This window comes from Macaca thibetana, chromosome 12 (assembly GCF_024542745.1).
Source record: "Macaca thibetana thibetana isolate TM-01 chromosome 12, ASM2454274v1, whole genome shotgun sequence".
NCBI classification, from domain to species: domain Eukaryota; kingdom Metazoa; phylum Chordata; class Mammalia; order Primates; family Cercopithecidae; genus Macaca; species Macaca thibetana.
The window spans coordinates 101761528-101787655 of record NC_065589.1 but is presented as its reverse complement, the minus strand read 5'-3'; the positions used below and the strand labels follow the sequence as shown (position 1 = coordinate 101787655).

Here is a 26128-nt window from a genome sequence, read left to right as displayed (position 1 = left end):
ACTAGAGACCCAAAAGCAAACAAACCCCAAAGCTAGCAAAAGACAAGAAATAACCCAGATCAGAGTGGAACTGAAGGAAATGGACATGAAAAACCCTTGGGCGGGGCGGGGGGGGGGGTGTGCGGGGAAAGAATCAATAAAATAGATAGCTAACTAGACTAATAAAGAAGAAAAGAGAATATTCAAATAGACACAATACAAAATAATAAAGGGGATATAACCACTGATCTTACAGAAATACAACCAACCATCAGAGAGCACTATCAACACCTCTATGCAAATAAACTAGAAAGAATCAACAAAATTTGTCCGTTTCTTCAACGGACAAATTCCTGGACACATACACCCTCCCAAGAATGAATCAGAAAGAAGCTGAATCCCTGAATAATGAATTCTGAAACTGAGGCAGTAATAAATAGCCTACCAACCAAAAAACCCCAGGACCAGATGTATTTAAAGCTGAATTCTACTAGAGGTGCAAAGAGGAGCTGGTACCATTTCTTCTGAAACTATTCCAAGCAACTGAGAAGGAGGGATTCCTCCCTAACTCATTTTATGTGGCTAGCATTATCCAGACAACAAAACCTAACAGAGTTATTACCAAAAAAAAAAAAAAAAAAAAAAAAAAAAAAAAAAAAAAAAAAACTTTAGGCCAATATCCACAATGAACGTCAATGCAAAAAGTCCTCAATAAATTACTAGCAAACCAAATCCAGCAGCACATCCAAAAGCTTATCTACCACAATCAAGTTGACTTCATTCCTGGAATGCAAAGCTGGTTCAACATATGCAAATCAACAAACCTAATTCATCATATAAACAGAACTGAAGGCAAAAACCACATGATTATCTCAATAGATGCAGAAAAGGCCTTTGATAAAATTCAACATTCCTTCATGGCAAAAACCCTCAATAAACTAGGAATTGAAGGAACATACCTCAAAATGATAAGAGCCAGATATGACAAAACCACAGTCAATATCACACTGAATGTGCAAAAGCTGGAAGCATTCCCCTTGAAAACCTGCACAAGATAAGCATGCCCTCTCTCACCACTTCTATCCAACATAATATTGGATGTTCTGGCCATGGCAATCAGGCAAGAGGAAGAAATAAAAGGGATTCAAATAGGAAGAGAGGAAGTCAAATTGTCTTTGTTTGCAGACGACATGATCCTGTATCTAGAAAACCCCATTGTCTCATCCCAAAAGCTTCTAAAGCTGATAAGTTACTCCAGCAAAGTCTCAGGATACAAAATCCATTGCAAAAAATCACTAGTATTCCTATACACCAACATTATGCAAGCAGAGAGCCAAATCATGAATCAACTCCCATTCACAATTGCTACAGAAAGAATAAAATGCCTAGGAATACAGCTAATAAGGGAAGTGAAGGACCTCTTCAAGAACTACAAACAACTGATCAAAGAAAGAAAGAGGACATGAACAGAAAAACATTTTGTGCTCATGGATAGGAAGAATCAATATCATGAAAATGGCCATACTGCCCAAAGCAGTTTATAGATTCCATGCTATTCCCATTAAACTACCATTAACATTCGTCAGTGAATTAGAAAAAAACTATTTTAAAATTCATGTGAAATCCAAAAAGAGCCTGTATAACAAAGCCAATCCTAAGAAAAAGAGCAAGGCTGGAGGCATCACACTACCTGACTTGAAACTATATTACAAGACTACAGTAACCAAAACTGGTACATGGTACTAGTACAAAAACAGACACAGACCAGTGGAACAGAATAGAGAACTCAGAAATAAGACCGCACATCTACAACCATTAGATCTTTGATTAACCCGACATAAACAAGCAATGGGGAAATGATTCCCTATTTAATAAATAGTGCTGGGAAAACTGGCTAGCCATATGCAGAAAATTGAAACTGGACTCCTTCCTTACATCTTATACAAAAATTAACTCAACATGGATTAAAGATTTAAATGTAAAACTCAAAACTATAGGAAGAAAATCCAGACAATACCACTCAGGACATAGGCACAGGCCAAGATTTCCTGACAAAATCACTGAAAATAATTGCAACAAAAGCGAAAATTGACAAATGAGATCTAATTAAACTAAACAGCTTCTGCACAGCACAAGAAACTATCATTAGAGCAAACAGACATCCTACAGAATGGAAGAAAATTTTTGCAATCTATCCATCTGACAGAGGTCCAATACCCAGAATCTACAAGGAACTTAAATTCACACATGCACGTGCGCACACACACGCACACAAATTAAAAAGTGGGCAAAGGACATGAACAGACATCTCAAAAGATGACATTTATATTGCCCACACACATGTGGAAAAAAGCTCAACATCACTGATTAGAGAAATCCAAATCAAACCATGATGAGATACCATCTCACGCCAATCAGAATAGCGATTATCAAAAGTCAAGAAAAAACAGATGCTGGTGAGACTGTCAAGAGATAAGAATGTTTTTACATGTTAGTTACATGTTACAAATTAGTTCAACCATTGTGAAAGACAGAGTGGCAATTCCTCAAAGACCTAGAACCAGAAATACCATTTGACCCAGCAATCCCATTACTGGGTATATACCCCCCCAAATACAAATCATTCTATTGTAGAGATATATGCATGTGTATGTTCATTTCAGCACTATTCACAATAGCAAAGACATGGAATCAACCCAAGTACCCATTAATGATAGACTGGATAAAGAAAATGGTACATATATACCATGGGATACTATGCAGCCATAAAAAGAACCAAGATTATTTTCTTTGCAGGGACATGGATGGAGCTGGAAGCTATTATCCTTAGCAAACTAACACAGGAACAGAAAACAAAGAAAAACATGTTCTCACTTTCAAGTGGGAGCTGAACGATGAGAAAACATGGACACAGGGAAGGGAACAACACACACTGGGACTGTTGTGGGGGTGGGGTGGGGAAGGGAGAGCATCAGGAGAAGTAGGTAATGAATGTTGGGCTTAATGCTTAGATAATGGGTTGATACGTGCAGCAAACCGCACGTTTTCCTATGTAACAAACCTGCACATCCTGCGCATGTATCCCAGAACTTGAAATAAAATTAAAGATAAAAAATAGTCAGAATTCAAAAATTATCCAATAAGGACTTAATTTAGTAGCTCTAGCTAGAGGTTCAAATAGAACATGATATAAGGTTGATATTAAAACAAGCTAAGGAAAAAGATAAAAGTCTGTGAATGGGGTTAATTCAGAAGCTAAGTCCATGAAGAATAAGCAGTTATTTTATTTTTAGCTAGGTATACTCTACTGGATTGGAGTTGAGCCCATAAGTGGCTCAAGAGAAGCTGGCTAAATCCATGTTAGAATCTTAAAAGTGATCCTTGAATTTTTCAGAGTATTGAAGAATTCAGCCATAAAAAGACAACGAAAGTGTTTACTGTCCAGCTGGGGGATGACTATATGGCTCTGAATCATCCTCCTTAATAAGAGATTAACTCAGAAAATATTCTTATCTCAATCGTCTCTATGCACTTTGTCCTGAGGAAACAGATGGAATTCAACACTTTTGTAAATCCCATAATTTTTGTTATTTTGGGTATCTGTGTGCCTACCCACAGTACTCTCCAAGAAAAATTTTGGGAAACAATCGGCTGCTACAAATGTGCTTTATATGAATACTTTTTTAAAAAACAAGTTTTGCTTAGAAGACACCTAACTCCAAAATTATCCCCAAAGTCTGCAACTTTCAGGCTAAAATGCTAAATAATAAATATTAGTTATCATTATAAAAAAGAATACAATTCAATAGGAAATTTAATTTCTATCATTTCCCCCAACGTTCATTAATACAATTTATTGAGCATATTATTATCATTCATCTTGATTCTCTCACAATATTGCTTAGGAATGATGTACAATGTTAAACGTAAGACTTTTAAGGAGGCCACATCAGAATCATTGGGTCGGCCTTTTCAATGCTATAGATTTCTACAATCCACTTTTTCCACCTCCCTTCCAAGATTCATACAACTCTCTCCCACTTAGAGGACCTGTCTTTGCAAGCCAACATTACTAATATTGGTAGACCTAATCATTTTTGCTTTGCTAACATGAAAAAGTTGAGACCTAAACGCAGCGTGGTATTTAGAAAAAGCTATAAAGTCTGACCCAAAAGCAAACCTACCTAATTATGCTCTGTACAATTATGTAACTGCTCAGTCTCAATTTTCCCATAAAAACAAAAGAATAATATCTCCCTGTTGCAGATAGTCTTTCAGCATATTTAACACAGTCAAAATATATCATTTAAGGTAGATTTGCTTTTCTAGTGTAAAAGAAAAAAAAAACAGGGCTTAGATGTCCCACTTCTGCATTCTTTTTAGCCATCCAGGTTTGCCTAATACATCTGAACTTTGAGTAAAAATGCTATCTATTATAAAACAGGAAGGGCATATCTCTCCTGCTTACTACACAGGGACGCAGTGGGTATCCAATGAGATGAGATGTGCAATTTTTAAAAATATTGCAATAAAATGTTTACTACTATATTATGGAAGTGTTAACTGCAAGTCAGTTTGACCTGCAATGTTTGATTTTCTTCTCATAATAATCCTTTGAAAACTAAAATGTTTATATTTTCTCAAAAAAGCATGTTCTCTTCAGGTGAGTTAAGAGAAAAGCACCTACATATAACGGGGGTGGGAGGAACTAAAGAGAATCTCTGGAACAGTGGATAAAAGTGACAGGTATTCAGGCTGACTTCCATCAGTTCATTATTTTTGCTTATATGGTTTGACAAAGATTTTATGTAATTATAGATGCAAAGAATATTCAAACTTCATCATCATCTCACAAACTGTCACAGTGAACACAGAGCCCATCGTATTCAATGGCAGCTCTTCTGTGACATGTTGATAAAATGCGTGGCTTACAAGCGATGACAGAGAAGCTCAGCCCTGCTCACACCCCTGCCCCACTCCAGTCATTAAATTACTTCCACGTATTTAATCACTTTTTTCTAACGTGACTATGTAATTGCATGCTTAAACTTAACCTCATCACAAATTATTTACTCAGATTAAAATATTTTCAGTGAATTTATTTTTATTGTTCAAAATAAATATTCTATTTGGCATTTCACTGAATTCCCTAGCAACAACAACGACAACAAAACATATGTTTCTAGGTTTGCTGAATTGCTTAATAAATCAAATTTAAGTTATACTTATTTTCTGCAAATATTCAATATGCAATTACTTGACCTTCCTTAGATTTATTTTAAAAAATAGTTGTTTTTAAAACATATATTAAAGAAGAGAAGACTACCATTATTAGGGCATATTAAGTGTAGATAAAAAGTTCTTAAATACTCTTAAAAAATAACTACTGGGCAACTTACTGAATATTTTAGCTGTTTGACTATTCAGTATTCCATTCGCTGAGGAAAACACATTTGGGTTAGTTGAGGTAATCACTAATGTAGCAAGGACTGGGGCTTTGTGTTCAGTTTCCAGCTGCTGCCTAAGCCAATGTTGAAATACTTGCATCAGAAGGCAGATAATCCTTATTACTTATATAATAAATAACATAAATTACATGATAAGGATTATCTGCCTTTTGCCATCCTCTATTAAATGTATTATTATTTAATATGGATGACCATTTCTCTATAGAGTTCTTGAAATATCCACTGCTTTCGTTATAATTTTGGTCTCTTTTCACAATAAATAACTTTATCAATTGTTTCATTTATATTAAGAGGATCTTCAAAATGTTTGACAATATTTGTTAAAAACTTTGTTCATTTAAGTATATAAAATTATACCTGTATGTCCTATTTTTCACAATTTGCCATTGACTTATTTAATCTAATTACAATGATCAAACATTATAATTATTTCTTTATACAAGGATTAATAACCAGTTCACTTAACTGTATATGAAAAGCTTTAATTATTGAAACTAGACCAAATATTCTAAATTTGAAAATCACCTTTATCCTATCACAGCATTCTTCTTTTCCACTTAACTTGATTGTACACATTTCTCTTCTTTTTTTTTTTTTTTTTTTTTTTAAGACATAGTTTTGCTCTTGTCACACAGGTTGGAGTGCAATGTCACAATCTCGGCTCACTGCAACCTCTACCTCCTGGGTTCAAGCGATCTTCCTGTCTCAGCCTCCCAGGTAGCTGGGATTAAAGGCATGCCCTAGCATGCCCGACTAATAGTAGAGACAGGGTTTCACCATGTTGGCCAGGCTGGTCTTGAACTCCTAACCTCAGGTGATCCACCCAACTCAGCCTTCCAAAGTACTGGGATTACAGGCATGAGCCTCTGTGCCCAGCTTCTCTTCATTTTTCTAGATTTTATCTTAGCTGAATTTGTAAGAAACACTTTCTATAAATCATAAATTACATGGATACATGTTAAAATTTTCATGCTTATGGTTTCCCTAAGCATACACAAAGCAATTTTTATACTTCCATGTGGAAGCAGGGAGAGAGAAGGAGAGAATATGTGTGCATCTCCGTGTGTGTGTGTGTGTGTGTGCGTGTGACAATGAGATTTCAGTTTATGATAATATGCAGGAAGAGAAGGACGGTTAGTCTGTCAAGTTTCCGACATGAGAAGTCAAAGTGAATCACAAATCACAAGTTTGTTGGAAGAGGATGTATAAAAATTGATTTGCTTTAAAGAGAGTTAACACAGGTAGTTACTCCCAATTAGCATAAACCTAATTATTTAAGGTATTTTTTTAACTACAGTCAATGCACTTATAATTATCAACTCTGTCCCCCCCTTTTTTTTTTTATCCCACCTTCACTATCACATTGTGAATTACCACTCAGTGGGAAAAAAAAAAAAATCAAAATTCCCAGTTAGATGACACTGTAAAAAGCCTTAAAGAAAGAACTACAATTAACTCTGCAATTTAGTATTTACCTAAATAGAGAAAGTGTATGTGTATGTGTTTGTATACGAAAAACATGTAGTGAATACAGTAATTCAAGTTCATTGTATTTGCACATACAGCTTTCCAACAGCCATGAGCTATGCTAGAAATTTGAGAATCCAGCCTACGGGTCTGTAAATGAAATCAGTAAAGGGTGGCATATAATATTTAATTGAAACACTTACTGTGGAAGGATTGAAGAATATTGATTGTCCATTCATCTGTTAATCCTCCTGCTTTTGTTATCTGGATACATTTGAGTTGATTTGAAGATTCTCTTGATTCAATCCAACAAATCATATCTTCATTATAAATAAAATCCAGAGCATGAATTTCATTTCCATTGACTGAGCTTAGAGTTGCCATTTTACTTCCATTAAGATAGAAAATTTCAATTGTTTCAAAATTTGCGATTAATAGTATAGGTGGTCTATCTGTAGGTTCTGGAATAAAATAGAAAAAGAAGTAAATTCAGTAAGAGTCATGATTATTTTACAGCTTTGCATTAGTTATTGAAAGCTATTTTCTATACTTTTAATAAATTCATAAAATAAAAATTTTCTTATAAAAATACTTTAAGTCATATTTATACTTCACTAAAAAAAAAAATTCTGCAGAACATTTGTATTCGTTATTTCCTTAGTCATAATGTATTGTCTAAATATGAGGACATGTCATTTACTTCTATTGCTAGTAAGTAAAGGAAGTGGTATGAATTGTGTTTCTAGAAATGATGATGAACCTAGACTGACCTCTCCATACTGTTTTGCAGGTTACCTTCATGAGCAAGGTAATGTTTTTTTGAGTTGAATGTATGAGATCAGAAACAGATTCTCTGGAGGAGAAAACGCAAAGTTCATAAGCTTATACAAAGAGTGCACCTGTGACTTTGACCTCATTGGCTCCTTGACCAACCCCAAGAGCCAAACAATCACACTTTCTCTTAGTGACTAGATAGTGATTACTGAGCCAGTTCCTTCCACATCCATTTTCTATAGTCAGAAAAATAAGATTCTAGGTGGAAAATAAGATTCTAGATTAAAAATAAACTTCTTTAATACCAGTTTTTTAAACAATGCAGCTTTGCTAGTATTAGGACTGAGTTTTTGATGAACATATACTAATTTCTCAGAGTTTCAATAGCATATTTAAAGGTAACAGTAAAATCTGATAGAAAATTAGTGTTGATAGAGTTTAGCTACACAATCACATTCAGAGTAACTTTTCTACTAATTAAGAAATAGGTGGAAATCTTTAATTCAACTGCATCTAATGCATCGGTAAATCCCTTTGACCATGAAGTCAAACCTATCAGACATCTACCACTTCTCAGTAACTACTGCTACTGTCCTGCCATTATCACTCACCTAGACTATTTCAAAGTTTTCTGCCTGGTTTCCCTTTTTCCATCTACGCCCTCCTCATCTTTACAATATCCCAACACACCAGCCCGAGTTATACCATTAAAATGCTAAAGCAGATAAGGTCAGTTCTTCACTCAGTCCCTCAAAGGGCTCCTATTTTAACTAGAGCAAAATTCAAAGCCCTTATAATGATCCATAAAACTCTACCTGATCTGTATATTCATTACCTCTTTAATCTCATTTCCTTCTTCTCCTTACTACTCTTACTCTTGTTCGTCTCACTCCAGACACACTGCACTTCTTACTGTTCCTTGAACAAGCCAGGCAAGCTGCCACCTCAGAGGGGCTTCTCACTTCCTGGAATGATCATTTATCAATTACTGGAATGGCTTACTTGCTCACCTCTTTTAGGTCGTTATGCAAATGTCATCTTACTGGTGAGGCGTCTCTTAGAACTTTATCTTCTAAAAATTTTAAGACCCTACACTTTCTATACACCTTCTATTTCTTTCTTATTCACCAAACACAGTATGTTTTATGTACTTTTCTGATTATTTATTTTACTTCTGTTTTACCTCTAGCATCTAGAGAAAAAGCCTAGAGCTTAGTGATCATTCAATACCAGTTTTCTGAATAAATAAAAAGGACACATGGAATTCTCACACAGAAGACTTCTTTCGAAACATCTCATGAAATGCAACAAAAATAATTTGTTTATTTAAACTATGAAGGGAATTCAGATTATGACTAGCTATTCAGAAAATTTCATAAATATCATTTGACCACTCTGTAAGAAACTGAAGCTGAGCACTGTAAAGGTAGGGCAAAAGCAAGAGCCTATACTATAACTAACGTAAGTAACTAAGTCTAAAGTTTTGAAGCAATATTATTTAGTGGCCTTTTCTTGTTTGTTTGTTTCTGGCGTGGGTCAGGATATCAGGCACTTGTGTTTCTCTCAAATAGAAGAGCCCTCCAGCGAATATGATTTGGGGCCTCCCCTCACAGGTTTAAAGAAATCCTATCATGCATTGGAATTTTTATCCCCATCATGCCAGATCCCTATTAACTTCAACAGGGGTGGTGCCAAGTTCAAGAGGCCAAAGAAGAGACACAAGTAGCAAAAAAAAAAAAAAAAATACATTTAGGGAAACTTACACACAGAGACAGTCCAGTAGCAGCAAACTGGATGAACCACTACCACTTGTGAAAAGCACGCAGCTTATATAGCATGTTCCCTTAGCACATTCCCCCCACTGCCCTGCCCCGCCCCGCCACCTGAAACCTCCACGTGGCAACCTTCCTTTCTTAGAGTGTTATTTCTATCATGTGCACCTGCCATACAGGGTATGCTTAAGTTACATTATTGTTGTCAAATGCATCTGCCATAAACCTCTCCTCCCCCAAGAAATTCTCTCAAGTCATAGGATTCCTGTCTGCCTTCAACAAGACTTTAAGCATTTTTTATACATAATAACAACAAAACAATAAAACAAAAATAAACCAAGAAAGTCTCAAGTAAGTAGCACAACAGTTTTTTCCCAATGGAGAAAATAGACTTATCCTGGACTACCTGAGTATAAGCCCACAACAAAAATGTTCTTACAAATGCTAAGATCATTTCCACACACAAAAAAGTTCTCTCAGAAGCATCAGTAGAATTGTGAATCCTCTCTGCTTAACATAACCTCGTCAATTGACCACATCTGAGCCTGGTTAGCTAGTCAGCTTCTCTCCTAATCTCTTAAATCTATCTTGAACTGTGTTTCACTTGCCCTCATCATTCCTAAATGTGGGGATCTAGACTTAGTCTCCCCTCTACTCTTACTTTTGTCACTTTACTGTTGACCTTAGGACTCTTGAAACCTGTTGGATCATCAATTTCTCAGGTGATAGTAAAATCTTAGATGGGTGTGTAATCAGGTTAACAAAGATAGGCTGACAATGTCAGTCCTTAGTGTCTTCATTTGACAACTGAAATGACCTTTAGTGAAACTACTTCTCACTCAAAATGACCTACTATGGAAAGCATCCTTGCTGCAAAGTTTTATGCATAATCCAGATTTAGACAGCCCTTTTTTTGGCTAGCTACTGGTCAGTAAACTTTTGTATGTCATAAACATTCTTTGAAGAGAGGCTGGAATATAAAGGAGTGCTGAGATTCCCCTGAGAAACTGAGATGGAAATGGGTTCATGGTTAACACAGGCAATGCTTATTTGACAAAATTAGTCAACTTATTTGGTTTTGGTAGCTGCTTGTTGAGTCAGTCAGTTAATTGTTTTAGTGAAAAACATAACCACTAATTCTAAAGTCAGGTGCTTCATAATCTAACAGGGTTTGATTTAATAATGGTGACTTTAAAAATTCAAAGGACACACTGGAGGAAGGATACCTACAACATAAGTTGTGAATGCTTTATTTAAATAATCTTCATTGGTCTTTGCTAATTATTAACTGTGGTTTACTGCTTGAGACAGAAGGTCAAATATGGAGGAAGGAAGCCACTGAAACACAAGAACCCACAAAAATCCTCAAGGTCTAAGGATCCAATTCTTTCAGTGTATTTCAAGTTGAAAGCTAGCATAGCCCTGGCAAATATGTAATCTAGTTCTACCTGCACTGCATCTAATCTCTGTTGTGCATTGTTACCACATGCCAGTTGAAGAGCACTAGCTTGGGTAATGTGGATACAAGACTGACCAGAATAGATGTGATGCTCTTATTGGTTGTCATCCTTAGTCAATGGACAGTTTTCCCAAAAGAACACTTGAAAAGCACATTAGATAACTTCAGTCAAAGCGATACCTGCATCAACACTTAGTGAGAGGTAATGAACATTAATCTTCCACATAGAAGATACTGAAGCACAAACAAGCACTCGGTTGACATTTTAACTTAGAGAACCAAGACGTTGGTTGGATAAGCACCTATGGCAGGTTGTCAACTGATTCACGGTAGAGGAGAAAAATTGTCCTCATACTCCTCACCACTCCTTGTATGTTGACAGACCTGAAAACGTTTCTCTCTCCTGTGATGGAGAATTGTATTTGTGTTCTGTATGATCAAAAAATGATTTGATTTTTCCAGTAATGTATTTGTATTCATTAGTGCCACAACCTTTGAAGACTGATTCTAAAATTGTGAATTGAAAAGAGGAACTTGGAAATGTGGAAATGCTTATTTGACCAGGTTCATAAAAATACCTATTTAAATTCCAAGTCAATATAACCATGTCCTTGAAAGCCTATTCTTATCCTCTCACAGTCAAAAGTACACTAAAAGTGGATTTATTTACTTATAATAATATGATTTTGATATATAGTTTGTGCTAAATAAATGTTTTCAGTGTGTATAAAAACTTGTCATTTTTAAGGTTTCATTTAAACCTCCAGTTCTTCTATTCAATTATAAGAATATTAATTTGGCTAGTTTCCTTCTAAGTGATTGAAGTAATGAATTCAGATACTAACAAATAATTATGTAACTAACAAATATATGTATACAATAAATGTATATATAAATATATATAATCTAGTTGTTCTATATTTTAATTTTCCTTAATTAAATCTGTAACTGTATATGTAAGCAATTATCTCCACTAAATGAAGTTCCCAGTATGTGCACAGCAATATTTCTGAAGTCAAAGATGAAAATAATTCCAGTTTTAACTGAATAAAAGGTTGAATAATGACTCGCATATAAAGAATATAAAATGGAGAGTCAGACTAATGTTGTGAGAAAACAGAAAATTGTAATCTATACAACACAAAGAATTGGTTTTAAGCCAGTAATGAACTTCAAAGATTGAAAGAGGATTGTTTTCAGATTTACTCTTATTTTATCATTTACAAATTATATAAAGGCTGTAAAAATAAGGAAAATGGGTATGCAGTTAGAAATGAGAAGACTAAGAACTTCTAATCAAAATCGTTAAAACTTATGTAAGAAGTGAATTACTAATATATGAAACAAAATGCAGGCAATCTGTAAAAGGGCTATTTATTTATTTATTTTTATTTTATTTTTTTGGTGTGTGTGTGTGTGAGGGAGTCTCGATCCATCACCTAGTCCAGAATGCAGTGGCATGACCTCAGCTCACTGCAACCTCCACCTCCCCGACTCAAGCCATTCTACTGCCTCAGTCTCCTGAGTAGCTGGGACTACAGACATGCACCATCATGCTTGACTAATTTTTGTATTTTTAGTAGAGATGGGGTTTCACCATGTTGGCCAGGCTAGTCTCGAACTCCAGACCTCAGGTGATCTGCCTGCCTCGGCCTCCCAAAGTACTGGGATTACAGGTATGAGCCACTGTGCCCAGCCAAAAGGGCTAATTTTTAAAAAAAACTTATAAAATTATGCAAAGAACAGAAAAAGTTAAATATGTAATATTAGGAGAAAATTATGTAGTTTAAAAAGGAGGATACAGAATCATGGTGTGGAGAAAAAAGAGAGAGAAAGTATTACCGTATTCAAATACATAATAAATTGTTGATCAAAGTCAACCAACCAAACTGAAAATGTGAATCAAGTTAATATCATATAAGTGAAAAAAAGATATAGCATTGAAATATTTTCTTTTTCAAAACATACTGGCCATATTGATTTCTCCCTGTTTTCATTCCTTAACTATTTTTAATGAAAAAAAAATCTCTTTACCAAAATGAATAATATTCAGAATAATGACATATTGTCATACACCAGAAGAATCTATTCTGTCACATTTTATTATAAAAATAATATATAGCTGGGCATGGTTGCTCATGCCTGTAATCCCAGCACTTTGGGAGGCCGAGGTGGGTGGATCACCTGAGGTTGGGAGTTCGAGACCAGCCTGACCGACATGGAGAAATCCTGTCTCTACTAAAAATACAAAATTAGCCAGGCATGGTGGCACATGCCTGTAATCCCAGCTACTAGGGAGGCTGAGGCAGGAGATTCATTTGAACCTGGAAGGTGGAGGTTGCGGTGAGCTGAGATCGTGCCATTGCACTCCAGCCTGGGCAACAAGAGCAAAACTCCGCCTCAAAAAAAAAAATAATAATAATATATAAATCAAATGTGGGAAAATGAAAATGCATTAACAACTGTATTGGACTGAGCAAGAAAATGAATATTGCTATAATTTATCTTAGCACTACCTTTTATCATCACAATATATTTATGCTGAAGTATTCTTTGGGTAGACATTTTAATTAATTTATTTATTTATCTAGTATTTATAGATCTCAGCATTAACTGGGATCTGAAAGAGATCGGTAAGACAGTCTGCCTTCAAGAAAGATATAATCAAGTAGAAAGTTTAAGATACCTGCAAAGAACTGTATTTTTATAATTAGGTATGACATCTTTCATAAAAGATGTATAGTTTCATTGAGTTTCAAAGAATGGCTAGATATGTCTGTTTAGTGGAAGCACAAGTTTCCTGATGGTGATGGTACTTGGTCTCAGCCTTGCCTTAATGGCAGAATAAGAATTCAATATGTAGAGATGGATAAAAGAACGTCAAGCAAAAGAAACAGCTTTGATAGAAGTACAGATGTGTGAAAGATTTGAATATGTTGAGGAGAGATTGATCTCAGTTTTTCAGTTTTCTGCAAGGTACAACATGCATAACTAGTGGAGTATTTCATAATGACACTAATAATAGATACTGTTTTCTGAGCATATTTTAGGAGCTAGATACTGTAATACACAGTTCACATTTATTAGCTTATTGTATATGCACAATATCCCTTTGATTCGGCTAATATTTACCATATTTTAATATTAATAACTCACTTAAGTTAATATAGCTGTTAAGTGAAAATAACTGAGTTCAAATTTATAGAGTTTTGTAGTAGCTGACCAAATAGGTTAAGGACAAATTGTACAGGCTATTGAATGTCAAGATAATGAACTATTTTTAATTTTGGCTGCAATGGGAAACCAGAGTTAATTGTAGAAATACAGTATAATGTGATCAAAACTATGCTTTAAGAAGATCAAGTCTAAAATAATATGTAAGATATTGTTTGGGTGGGTAAAATATAGTGAGAAAGATAGTAGAATACAGTGAGAAGTATACATTTCCCACTCAACTTTCCAAATTGTATGTTTTTGCTTTTATTTCGGGGGGTTATTTATTGAAATTGACATAAATTTGTATGTCTTTATAGTGTACAACATGATGTTTTGAAGTATACATATATTGTGGAATAGTTAAACCTATGTAATTGACATATGCATTACCTCACATAGTTACCATTTCTGTAGTAGGAACATTTAATATCCCTTCTTTTAGCATTATGTTAAATGACATAAGCCAGTCATAGAAAGACAAGTACCACATATCTCACTCATGTAGAATCTAAAAATGATGATCTCATAGAAATAGAGAGTAGAATGTTTGTTACCAGAAGCTAAGGCATTTGGGGGATCAGGTTGGGGAGATGTTAGACAAAGTATGCAAAACTACAGGTAGGAGGAATTAAATAGATCTGTTTTCCAGCATGGTAACTATAGTTAATGATAACATGTTGGATTATTTAAAAATGTTCTTGCTTTTATTTATAAATGGTAGAGTATAATTTTACTTTTTAACTGGTAGAGTATAATTCATGTCAGAAGTATAATTCATGTGTACATTAAGGTAAAATGGAAATGTCTTACTTACACACTGCCTTGAAATCTAGAGTGAAGTTGGAAAGGAGTTAAGAGAATGGAAAAGATATCTTTGTTCCTGTTTAGATTCATGCATTGCAGAAATGAAGAACGGCCATATGTGGCAACATTCCTACTGGAAGCAGAGGTCATTAGGAAAAATGTAAGCCCCACAGAATTCTCAGAGTTTTCCCTAAGTAAACGTCTTCTATGGTCCTCCAAACTAGATTCTACATGTCACATAGAGAATGGCATTAATTTCATTTGTTTTTATAAAGAAAGTAACCCAAAATTATGAAAAACTTGTGGACATAGGTAGCAGATATCTGAATTACTGAACATAGAAATGCCATTTTAATTTCTCAGAAGCTAGGTGATAAGAAACTAAAGTAGGAAGTGTTGAGATCTTAAGTAGAAATAGGTTGATGTAATATAGCAGAAGTTCAAAATTACAGTTATTATTGTATTGTGAACAACAAGTGGCATGAAGTCAAGGATTATTTGGAAATTTTAGATGTGGGTGATGAGGAGAAAAGATATCATTAAAATAAACAGTAAGGGAAGAAAGTAGAATCAGTTTTTAGAAAATATGATGAGTTCAGTATTGGCACATTAGTCCAAGTTTTTTAATCTTGTTTTGTTTTGTGTTCTATATATATATATATATATATATATATATATAGAGAGAGAGAGAGAGAGAGAGAGAGAGAGAGACAGGGTCTCTCAGTCTGCCCAGGCTGGTCTCAAACTCCTGGTCTCAAGCAATCCTCCTTCACTTGGCCTCCCAAAGATCCAGGACTATAGGCATGAACCACTGTGCCAAACCTGTGCTTTTTAATCTTGTCTTTGGCATTGGAAAAACTCACCCATGTAAACTACTGATGAACCTGAATTAACCATAAACCTTAAAACAATTTAGTCACTTTGCTATTTAGACTTTAGTAGTGAAATACTGGTGCTTTCATTTAGAGAATATTTCAACTTGAAATGTGATAATTGAGAAGCAATGCAATATATTGTTTTCTGGAAGAAGACCCATTTTATAAGCACAACAAAAGACAATAACATCATCCCCTCCCCAGCACAAACGTATCTTTTCATTTTGCAGATTGGCGGCTCACACAGTTTCCCTGTTTTGCAGAGAGCTGGTCTAACCAAACCAAGGAGGTACTGCTCTATTATCTGAAAGTCTTTACTTGGCACATGGCAAGTGTTTAATACATGAATGAAACGTGGAGGACTGTTTGAATATGAACTCCCCAATGTTTTTTAAAGAGACTTTACTGAATTAATACATTGTAAAATAATGATGTATTTCAGTAAATACAATAAAATAAATAATGCAGTTATTTTAATCAGAAAAATAATGAAAGAAGTGTCATTGATAACCATTGAAAGTTTGTAAGTAAATCTCAAAATTTTAGAATATAATTCATTCAAATTTTAGATTATTACATGAATATTAGAACTAGCAGACAGTCTAGTGATGGTCAGTTTACATTAGTTACTGAGAAGTGGCTAATGGCAGCTTTAAAATCTCCTAGTCACCTTTCTAATTGTAGCCAGCGGAAAATACTTAAGCTACAGAAAAATATTTTCTCTACTCAGACTTCTTTCTCTATGTTATAGATTAGTAACATTTGAGTTCAAAATGTAATAGGTATTGACTCATTTGAAAATTGCTTCTAAGTAACTCCTATTTGTAAAGTAAGTTCAGTTTCAAAACATGAGTCCTTAAAAGAGCCACATTTAACATGGCCCCTAAAAGGGAAATACTGCCTCGGTATGTGAATATTTATTATCCATTCAGCAAATATTTATTGAGCCTGGCTAGCTTCTGCGGGGTCTAGATGCTAGCAATACAACAGTGAACAAAACCAACAAAACCTTTGCTTTTACAGAGCTTACATTTTAGTACATAAAACAGACAATAAGCAAGTAGACGAACACTAATATTATTTGGCAGTGATACATTCTATGAAAGTGAGTAAAGTATAGGAGTAATGGGGATGAGAGCTGATCCTTAGAGAGGGTAATCTAATTCGGAATATATTTACAAGTTAGAAACAAAGGTTTTGAGAAAAAAGAGTGTAGTGAAGGATGAATCCAATATTTTGGCCTAAATAATTAGGTGAATGTTGGAAACCTTACCAAGATGAAAAACTGAAGAAAGCATTATTAGGAGAGAAAATCAAAAATTGATAGAGTTTGATATTTCTGTTAAACATCCAAATGGAGATATTGAATATATAATCGGATCTGTGAGTCTGGAGTTCAACAGTCATCATAACTGGTGATAAAAACGGGGGAGTGTCAGTCTCTTGATATTTTTTAAAGCCATGGCAGAGGGTTTTTAAGGCCATGATACAGGAGGAAAGGTCCTAGAAAATCAATAAAAAGAAGATGTCTAAAGGACTGAACGCTGAATCATGCCTAAAATATTGGCAAAATGAAGATAATAAAGCAAGGTAAACTGAGAAAAAATGCCCAGTAAGGCAAGAGCAAAATTTCAAGATTGTGCTGCTCTAAGAGGTAAAGTCTTCAAGGAGACAATTGTCAGTTGTGTGCTTAAGACCAATAGTTAACTAATGAGGCAACAGGAGGTCACTGAAGACCTTGGCAATAGATGTGAGTGATAAGAATAGTGTATGATTCACTGAAGGGGATTCAAGAGCAGAGCAAAGGAAAGTGGAAAAGGAACAACACTCCATTGAGTTTTTCTGCGCAGGGAAAAGAAAAATGGAGAAGTAGCCGGATAGGAATATAGGTTTAAAGGAAGTTGTTTTGCATCATCTTTGCAACACGCTTGTATGTTGGTGAGAATGACCTAAGAGAAAAGAAAATATCAGCTATTCAAGAAATAAAGAGGACAATTATATGAGTCGAGTCCTTGAACAGGTGAGAGAAGATAGGATCCGTGTAAATTTGCAGGATTGACCTTTAATAGGAGAAAAGTCAGTTTGTTTTCTAATTTAAATAAGAGTAAGATGGGGTGATTAGTTCTAGATTCAAATAGACTAGTAGAGTTAATGGAGTTTGGGTGAGAAAATTCTCTTTTAATTGCTTATATTTTCTCAAGGAAATATGAAAAAAGATCGTCACCTTACAATAACGAGAAGGGAGGTAGATGTACGAAACTCATCATCTAGTAATGGAAAAAAGTAAAGGTCATTTAATATATTTCACTGTTGTCTGACAAGGATTTAAATATAAAACTTATAAATAAGATCACTAATTTCTACTTTGCTATTATAGAGATTAAGTACTCTAAGTAACCAATCATTCTGATGTGCCAAACTTCTAGCTACTTTATCAGCTATGTTCTTTGTAACTTGATGTTCTAAACATCCAAAGAGTACTAAGATATAATTTAATAATTTGGTCAGGATTATATTTCGTGGGAGGCATAGACAGCGGCTGTGTGAGTCCTAAAAGAAATACACACGTTTAAAAATGAAATCAATGCAACAGGTTTTCTCGTCTCAAGACTAAAATGACGTTAGGCAGCCTGATTAGGGGAAATATGCAGAATATTAGTTATCTCTGTCAAAGGCAATTGTGTTCTCCAGGGGAAGGAGTGCCCAAAGGGCATTCTCTAACTGCTTTTATTACCCCAGATTTTTTTCAATCCCTGTTGATTGCAACTGATACAGAGAATGCCTTGAAGACTCTGAAAAATCAATTTTTTTCTTATAAAAATGTCAACATTATTCTGTCTACTCGAATTTTAAGGTTTTTTCCCCCTGAGGATTTCAATAGTGATATACTTTTATATTTTTCCCAAGTAAAGCAACAGAAAAGTATATACTTATATACATTCTTGCCTCATCTATTTAACCATTTGTAATTTTTATAAATTTAAATGTGTTTCTTTCCTTTTTATTTTCATTAGAATATCCAATTTTAAGATAGAAAACAAGAGTTAATTGTAGAGGGTGATATAATTTCTCTCACATTCTAAATTGAGGATTTAATCAATAATTTGATAGCTTGTCTACAAAAAATTATAAAAAGCATGATAGAAATTTCTGCCTATCTGTTGTGCCATTTATAAAAGTAAAGTTTATTGACTGTCACACCCAGAGCCCATAAATACAGCCATGTAATTTTTCATACTCAAACACAGAAGTTCTCAGCTAGATTGCAATAAAAATATGTTATGAAGAAAATGGAAGACATGCTTTTTTTTCCCTGTCTGATATTTTCTTAGACTAAGGGTAAATGAAAGGTGTCATGACACATAAAACACCATGGTTATGACTCTGCTATCAATCTTGCAACTTTGTTTCTGGAAAAAAGATTAAAAATATCAAGAAAGGTGCTAGACTGTGAAGATGATATCCCTAGCATAAAAACAAAAACCAAAACCAACATAGAATAATAATGAGGAGATTGTGTACCCCAGCACTGACATACTCATTAACAGTGTTTGGAGAGGGAAAAAGAAGCGTGTTGTATCATTTGGATAATAAAAATTCCATCAGAAATCCTTGCCCTGCCCTGCCGTGAAATGTGATTTCTAACTGAATGATCAGCCAGAAAAGATGTAGAGTAAAAATACTCCATAAAATAGAGAAATAGTTTAATGGCCAGGCTACCCATCTGGGATTCCAAAGGCAGACTGGGAAGCTCTAGAATTTCCGTAGTACAGAGGCTTATTCAGTATAGTGTGATTGCAGATAGGGAAGCTTGTCCTCCAGCTGTATTTTAGCAGCAAGCACACAGCTTTTACTAGGATTGCATGTTTATTGGAGAGGGGAGAGGTCCTTGGTGGAGAGGACACACGTAGGAAACTACTATTTGATGACAACACTATACCGAAGCTATAGTTAGCCCTGAGTAACAGGACAAAACTGGCCAAATACTCTATTCTCCTTTGAACTTCTTGCAAACTTCTGACTCTGCTTTACCCTCATTCTGCTTCTTAAATTTTCTAGAAATTTCTAAAGCATCCAGCAAACATTTGTCAAGCACATACTCTGCTTCAGGCATTGAACTCTTTTTTTGCTACTTACTCTTTACCACAGTGTTCCTAATTTCACACATGCATATGCAACAGTAAAGAACAATAAATCTGTATTACCAGGCTGGTGCTGGTGATTAGGCTCACACCTAGCCAATAGGTCTCATGCGCTATCATGCCATCAAGTGTTATTGGCAGTTATGGCTCAATGAAATAATAAATTATACAGGAATTAGAACTTTTGACTATCTAAAATATAATTAAAAAAAAAAACCCTAAATGGTGAATCTTCACATATCTGTCATTCTACAAGAAGCCATTCTTAGCCAATGGTATACTGAAACAGATCTTATTTACTAGTCTCATAAGTTGTTTAAATTATTAAGACTTAATATGTTACCCTTCCTAAGAATAGATCTTAACATGAGATGCTTTAATAAAAGGCAAGGGAATAGTCTTTTAATAGCTGAATTTCAGGCATTACTAAGTGTCTGATAAGAGGATGATACTATGTGGCAGAGAATTATTCCCTCACTGTACAGACACCTGCCCATTCTCCCACACACAGAATCAGCCCTGGCAGCAAACCATGGGTAAATTCTCCACCTCCCCCGCCAAAAAAATTTAAACTTATGTTAGTAGATGTTAAATCACCCCTAGAGTTTTAAAGTAAGAGCCATAGGAAGTTATATTTCGTTTATTTTCTCTCTCTCTTTTCTCTTTTTAAGAATCATAGCAGAGAAAACAGCAAACTATATGAAAATATTCCCTCCCCAACACTGTCTAGAAATATGCTTCCATTGATTATACAGGGACTATGATCCCTATTCTTACAACTAAGAGTTTCATTGCCTCAGTAGTCTTCTGTTTGGTTCCCCGCCCCCGCCCCCCAAATCAATGAACTGCAAATATAAGCTGTAATAGAATTCTGAAAGAATTCTGAAGTTTTTTTTTTTTTTTTTTTTTTTTTTTTTTTTAAATAGGCTCTCTATTCTCACTGCTCCAATTACTCCATGGCAAAGAGGTACACTCTCCTAGGGCACCATTTGGTGCACTGACTATAGAGTGATGATCATAAAATTAGTGTTCTTTATTTTACTATTGCTTCAGTGCAATCAGTAGAGCCCTAGAGGTTCAGGAGAATTTGTATGCTGGAGTAAGTCCCTGCCTTCAGTGAGTGATTAGGACACTGAAAAGTACAGTCCAATGAGTCTGAATTTATTAGGAGTAAAATTGCCAACAGTTCATAAGTAAACACCATTTACTATTACTTTTACTGTCACAGGTTCTACATGAGCCTGCTTTCAGCCCCAACTTTCACATTCAATACATATTTTATATCAAATTCAATAAAATCAATTAAAAGAAAGTCAAATTTTAAAAATGTTTTTATTTTCATATTTGACAAGTCATTACTACAACTCTGTTTTCAAAAAAATATATCAAAATATGCAAAAAGTTTTACTGGGTACCTAAACATGGTTATTTTTTACTTTTTTTTTTTTTTTTCACATGACAAGTCCTAACGTTTAATTAGAATAATAGCTAGCTTTTGTGTGGGTGTGGTGGCTCACACCTGTAATCTCAGCACTTTGGTAGGGCATGGCAGGAGGATGGTTAAAGCCAGGAGTTCAAGACCAGCCTGGGCAACATAGAGAGACCCTGTGTGTACAAAAAATTTTAAAATTAGCTGAGCATGGTAGTTCATGCCTGTGCTCTCAGCTACTCAAAGGCTGAGGTGGGAAAATGGCATAAGTCCAGAAGTTTGAGGCTACAGTGAGCTATGATCATGCCACTGCATACCAGCTTGAGCAATACAGTGAGACTACATCTCTTAAAAGAAAATAAATAAATAAATAAACAAACATTAATTACTAGTTTTTTAATGTATGTTCTATTACAAAGTAACAAATGCTCTCTCATAAAATTTATAGTCTTATATGTCTCCTATATAAAACTATTCAATTATGCATATTTAAGTTAAAATCACTTTAAAAAATATGTTTCAGACTTTTCTTTTGGAAATTAGTTTTTTTAAGATAAAAAACATATAGTATCAAGTGTTAAATTGTACTAGATTACCATTGAAAGTCCTCTCAACTCTGAAACAATTTATTCTTTATTTCATTAGTCAGAGTCAATCTTACTAAGTGTAGAAAGGAGAGAATTTGTCTGCATTACATGAATTAATAGGAATGAAAAGGCCTCCTGCCTAACATTAATCTCTTCCCCCATCTGTTGTAGTGTCTAAAATCTCCTCCCTTCAATACAGTTATTTCTTAAAGATGCTCTTAAGGCTTATGAATTTTACTTGGGTTCAGATATTATATTACAAAGGAGGAATAATCAATTAACTTACATTAATTTACCTAATTACGATCTATTGTCTTCAAAATAAGACCCCACTGGTAAGCTCTGGGGTGAACATTTACGAAGAGACCATGATATTGTTCTATGTTGCACTAGTGCAGCACCTTTAGCGGTCGCTTCCCAGCCCATTAACTCTGCCTCTCTCTGCCATCTCATAAAGGGCTATTTCTCAGGAACTTTTAAATTCATCTATCATCTTGTACTGTCTTTGCAGAAGCATCTTCTTGGGTCTAGTTCTAGCTTTCCATTACATCACTTTGGCTTGATATTTTTATAGTATTCTTTCTTTCTAAAACCGGGAGATCTTTTCCACATATCCATTGTCTTGGGATAGGCCATTCGGACTTCCCTTGTTTTCCACACTGTCCAGCTGCTGAGAGCCCTGGAACCCTCGTTTGTCGTGGAGGGAAAGTTAGGTTCTGGAGTCCAATAGGGTTGAATTATAAGAAAAAGAAGAGTAAAGAGAGGCCAATCTCAGCAGCCAGGCAACTGAAAAAAGGACTGGCAGAGCTTTAAGATGAACCTGGCTTAATTTATAATTTTTTTTCTAGCACTTGTCAGATATAGCCACATTACTGTGTAATAAAACTACCATAAACATTTTAAACCTGATTGCATTAACTGGAATTACATATAACTGAAGCCGAAAGTATCGTCTGGTTCACTTGCCATAAATATGAGAAAACTAAAGCCAAACAAGCAGTTTTTCTCTTAAAGTGTACAAATACATTGGTTCAAATATCCATGCGACCTTTAGAACACACCAGTGTTTGTTATAGACTTATGCTCATGCTAGCAACTCCTTTTCCTTAAACTATAAACCACAGCAACCTTCCCATGGTAACTATGTATTTTTCAAATTTTGTAAGCTCACAATGTCATCAAGCTAAAGACCTAGAGGTGAAGAAATTTATGTATTCCATTATCAATTCTAGAGTCATCAAATTTCCTTGATGTAGTAGGACATTATTATGTTCCATCCTTTTCTGGTTGCATTCTATTATTGTAAGATAACCTATCTATGCAGAAAAAGAGGATGTGCTTCCTTTATAGGGTTTATTACATTACGCTCTCTCTGTGTAGCAATATTGTGTGGTTCAATAGAAACAGCAAATAACAAGCCTTCCACTTCTTTAGTTCATCAATATTTTAAATCAGAACTCTGGGTGGTGGCAAAAAGGAAAAACATAACCTGACCTAATTTTTCTCAAGGATTGCCTTATTTCAACTAGGGCTTCATAAATCAAGTCAGTAATTCAAAGAAGTAAACTAAAAAAGTAAAAGAGTGTTTTGCTGTTGTTGATATTTTGTAGAGATATATGTTTTCTAAATAATTAACCACACTATCTCTGGGAAATCATTGAAATTTTAACAAGAGGTTATGTGTAAAGAGAAACAATGGCAGCTTGCTGAGCTAGTCCAGTCTTTTGCCCAGTGTGGTTTCAGAAAAGAAATTTCATGCTTAATTTACCAGTTTTTAACAAGGGAGGGTGAGGGCACCCATTCATTCATCAATACATCATAATTTGAAAATGCCTGATATGGAACTACATTTGGAGGAAGTTAGAAGAAGCCAGATGGAATATTCTGCATAGTATTTCTTTATATTATTCCCAAGCTAATTCAGTCCATAAAATCATTAGCATTATCTTATTGTGACTAAGGCATCTCAAAGCTGTTTCATTAGCCAATCAACAATACTTAACTGATTGTTTACTTACTGAGTAGGCTGAAAACTGTGTAGAAACTACAGGCTTTATTTGCAGGTTAGCAGTAAAAGGCAGTTTTGAAACTTGAAATATAAACACTTAAGAGTGGAGCACTCATTTTAGTAATTTTCAATTAGCAAGACAAGTTTTTTTTTTTTCCTTTTCCTTTTTTCCATCCCGCCCTCCTTTCTTCCTTCTTCCCCTTTTTTTCCCACAAATATTTATTGAGTACCTATATGTTCTAGGCAATCATCAGTACTGAATAAATATCAGTAAACAAATTCAACAAGTTCTGTACTGTCATAATGCTTACATTATTCTGGAGAAATCATCTGATAAACATACATAATGAATTAATTTCAAGTGGTAATGCTATAAAGAAAATAAAACTGGGAAATTATATAGTGATAGAGTAGGTATGCATAAATAACACTGGAAAATAACATCATGATGTAGAGGCTATATACCATGAAATAGAATGGACTGGGAAGGTCACTCTGAATATTGACCTGAGACTCAAGTGATAAGGAGGCTACATTAATGTGAATATCACAAGAAAAAGCGTTACAGGCAGATAAAAAAGCAACACGGTTGAAGAAGGTCAAGGACATAGGTGTGCTGGCATTGATGATGAAACAATAGCAGTGGAAGATCAGACACTGGAAAGGGAAATGATACCAGGCCATTAGGCGCATTAGAGATCCTGTGAGGAGTTTAGGTTTTATTTTCAAGGTGAGTGAAAGTTATTGGGAGATTTGAAGCAAAAGAACAACATGATTTGGTTTATGTTTTAGTAGCAAATGACTTTATTATGTGAAGAATTAATTTTGGAGGTGAAACAGAAGCTCACAGAACCCAGTTAGGAATCTATTGTAGTAGTCTAGGAGAGAGACAGGCAATTCAGATCAATTAATACATGTCTTTTGAACAGATTTTTGCTAATTAGAAACTTCTTGTAATAGGCTGGACACTGTGGTTCATGCCTGTAATCCCAGCACTTTGGGAGGCCTTTGTGGGTAGATCGCCTGAGGCCAGGAGTTCGAGACCAGCTTGGCCAACATGGTGACACCCTGTTTCTACTAAAAATGCAAAAATTAGCCAGACACAGTGGTGTGTGCCTGCAGTCCCAGCCACTTGGGAGGCTGCTGAGGCAGGAGAATAGCTTGAACCTGGGAGGCGGAGGTTGAAGTGAGCTGAGATTGTGCCATTGCACTCCAACCTGGGTGACAGAGTGAGACTCCATCAAAAGAAAGAAAGAAAGAGATAGAGAGAGAGAGAGAAAGAGAGAGAGAGAGGGAGAGAGAAGGAGAGAGAGGAAGGGAGGAAGGGAGGAACGAAGGAAGGAAGGGAAGCAAAGAAGGAAGGAAGGAAGGGAAGGGAAGGGAAGAGGGAGGGAAGGAGGGAGGGAGAGAGGAAGGGAGGAAGGAATTTTCTTTTTGGAAGGAGTAATGAAAGGAGTTTTATAATGATTAGTGACAACTGAAAGAATTGTTCTGGATTCCTAACTACAGAGAAGTGTATTAAAATGAAGGAAAATCTCTCCCTTCAAAGTCCATATTTCTGCTGTACCACATCTCTAATGAAAAAGAACTGTAAAAAGGAAACAAGTAATTCTGGAAAGACAAAAAATAAATGGTCATAACTTACCAATTTTAGCTTTGCAAGACCTGTTGTCTGACTGCATTAGGTAGCCTTCCACACAACTGCAGGTGTAGGATCCATGTGTATTTCTGCAGGTCTGGCTGCATGTACCATAAACAGCACATTCATCTTGATCTAAAAGGAAAATTGGCATCATTTCTAAGCAGCTTTATCTTGGGCATTTTTTTGTTCTCCTTGAATAAAATATTATTTTTGAACTTTGGAAATGAACTATTAATGAAAAGCTAATTCTAATAAATCTTTTCAAAACCACACTAAATAAAAATTAAACTTTTTGTTGCCTTAATATTTACAGAGAGAAAACATCAAACAATATCAAATCATATATTTTAAAAGAAGGTTTATTTGCATTTGTGGTAGGCAGGCTAGAAGTCTTTGGATATTTTTGCAAAGGTACAAAATGCATTCCAATTAATATTTGTTGAATATTTCCAGTGTCGATGACACTGACTTTTTCATTATTTTAACAAAGAATTAGACTAGCAATG

At 35.0% G+C, this 26128-nt stretch overlaps 1 protein-coding gene across 3 annotated transcripts in view; it reads right to left on the bottom strand.

Moving 5' to 3' along the window:
• The window catches only part of LRP1B (LDL receptor related protein 1B), a 1933102-nt gene that overhangs the window by 989339 nt on the left and 917635 nt on the right, over nucleotides 1–26128 (bottom strand). For all 3 annotated transcript variants that reach the window (XM_050752792.1, XM_050752793.1, XM_050752794.1), the window contains exons 5-6: nucleotides 25626–25754; nucleotides 7118–7375 (exon numbers count right to left, since the gene is read on the bottom strand). In XM_050752792.1, the coding sequence (XP_050608749.1) occupies nucleotides 7118–7375; nucleotides 25626–25754 (387 nt within the window). The remainder of the gene's footprint in view (nucleotides 1–7117; nucleotides 7376–25625; nucleotides 25755–26128) is intronic.